This window comes from Neophocaena asiaeorientalis, unplaced genomic scaffold (assembly GCF_003031525.2).
Source record: "Neophocaena asiaeorientalis asiaeorientalis breed wild unplaced genomic scaffold, Neophocaena_asiaeorientalis_V1.1 scaffold489, whole genome shotgun sequence".
NCBI lineage: Eukaryota > Metazoa > Chordata > Mammalia > Artiodactyla > Phocoenidae > Neophocaena > Neophocaena asiaeorientalis.
Genome location: NW_020174791.1, coordinates 2,788,967 through 2,790,553, shown reverse-complemented (window position 1 = coordinate 2,790,553; position 1,587 = coordinate 2,788,967). Strand labels below are relative to the sequence as shown.

Here is a 1,587-nt window from a genome sequence, read left to right as displayed (position 1 = left end):
AGGGGCTGGGGGGCGGCTGGTGACGGCTGTGATGAGGGACCCAGGGGACGCTGGCACAGACTCCCAGCCGCTCCAGAGGTGTGACTGAGCTTCAGGGTGGATGAGAGCTTTGTGCCTCGGCCCCAGAGGCGGGAGGGACAGGCCCGGGGGCCCCTCGGGTGGGGGCAGGAGGGGAGCCGCCAACGCGCATGTTCTGTAAACAGCAGCGAAGCGCTGGTCCTGCAGCCTCAGGAGGCTCACCGTACCCGAGTGCAAACGGTAAATGGCCATAGCCCAGGGGATTGTCTAAGTAGGTAATAGCTGTGCCGCTGCAAGAAGCAGGCGGGGACTCCTGAGCTGCGGGACCCCTGTATGAGGGTTACCTAAGCGGACACGCCGAGGAATGTTGCGGGCACACAAGCGGCATTTATTAGGCCGTCACCATCCACGGGAAGAAATCAACACTAGGCACTGGAGGAGTGTCGAACGGCACGGCACATCGTGGGGCGCTGATGCGGGCGTGAGCGCGAGCGCTGTTCTCAGGCCTCTGCTCCCGGCACACTTCCTCCACGCCCCTCCCAGCTCCCTCCCTTCCAGGAAGGTGGCGCCCGGGGCCTCTGCGGGGAGCTGCCCATCCCAACCCGGGCCCCAGCCCCGCTGCCTGTCTCTCCTCCCAGGCCGAGGAGGCCGGAACCAGCAGACAGAACGGCCGCCTCCTCGCGGGCAGCTTCTCGAAGCACAAGGTCTGCCGGGCTCCCCATGTGCGCCAGCCAGAGCTGGGGGGTCTCCTCCAGGGCCGAGGGCCTCTGGGATTCCTGACGCCCTGGGCGGGGCTGGATGGAGCAGGTGCCTCGATGGCCCTCCCCCGGTCCACGCTGGTCGACGCCCGGAGTGCAGGTCACCCAGGGCCCGGGCCAAGCAGGGCACTGCAGAGGGGGCAGGCCCGGCTGCAGGGTGGGCGCCGGGACCCCAGGGCTGCAGGCCCTTCCCTCGCAGCGTCCTGGCCTCTGCAGACGGCCCGACTGGGCCTGGCGCTCCAGCCGTCCTGACTCTGCCCTGGTTCTGCACAGAAAAAGAGCGGCAAGCTGAAGAAGGCGGCCAGCGTGGAGGAGGGGGACGAGGGCCCGGATGCCCAGGGCGGCCAGAGCCGAGGGTCAGTGCCTGCCTCCATGCCGGGCCCCCGAAGAGGCAGCGTGGCGGCACGCGCTGGGACCCTTGTCCTGGCGACGGTCGGCGTCACATGCGCAGGCTCAGGGACCCGCACGGTGGGGAGCGGCCGTGGGGGCCCAGGGCAGGGACCCAGGGGTGCAGGGCCAGACTGCCCAGCACGGTCCCCGTGCTCGTTTCTGTAGCAGCTGTCGCGGTTGGCCACCTGCCCCCTCCCCCGGTGTCACCTCTCAGCACGTCCGCCGCATGTCCCGATGCCTGGAACACGGGGGCGTAGTGGACGCCTGAGGGACGCTCCCCGGAGCCTGAACAGGGAGGCGTGCGACCCAGGTCCTGACCCCACCCCTCCCGCAGGGCCACCCGGCAGAAGAAGACCGTGAAGCTGTCCCGGGCCCTCTCAGACCTGGTCAAATACACCAAGTCTGTGGGCATCCACGACGT

General features: G+C 69.1%; 1 protein-coding gene across 1 annotated transcript in view; it reads left to right on the top strand.

Moving 5' to 3' along the window:
- The window catches only part of PLCH2 (phospholipase C eta 2), a 26,860-nt gene that overhangs the window by 17,066 nt on the left and 8,207 nt on the right, over positions 1–1,587 (top strand). The window contains 4 exon segments of the mRNA XM_024760250.1: positions 127–241; positions 523–722; positions 1,050–1,132; positions 1,501–1,587. The exon segment at positions 1,501–1,587 is cut by the window's right edge and continues 212 nt beyond it. Coding sequence (XP_024616018.1) covers positions 127–241; positions 523–722; positions 1,050–1,132; positions 1,501–1,587 — 485 coding nt within the window.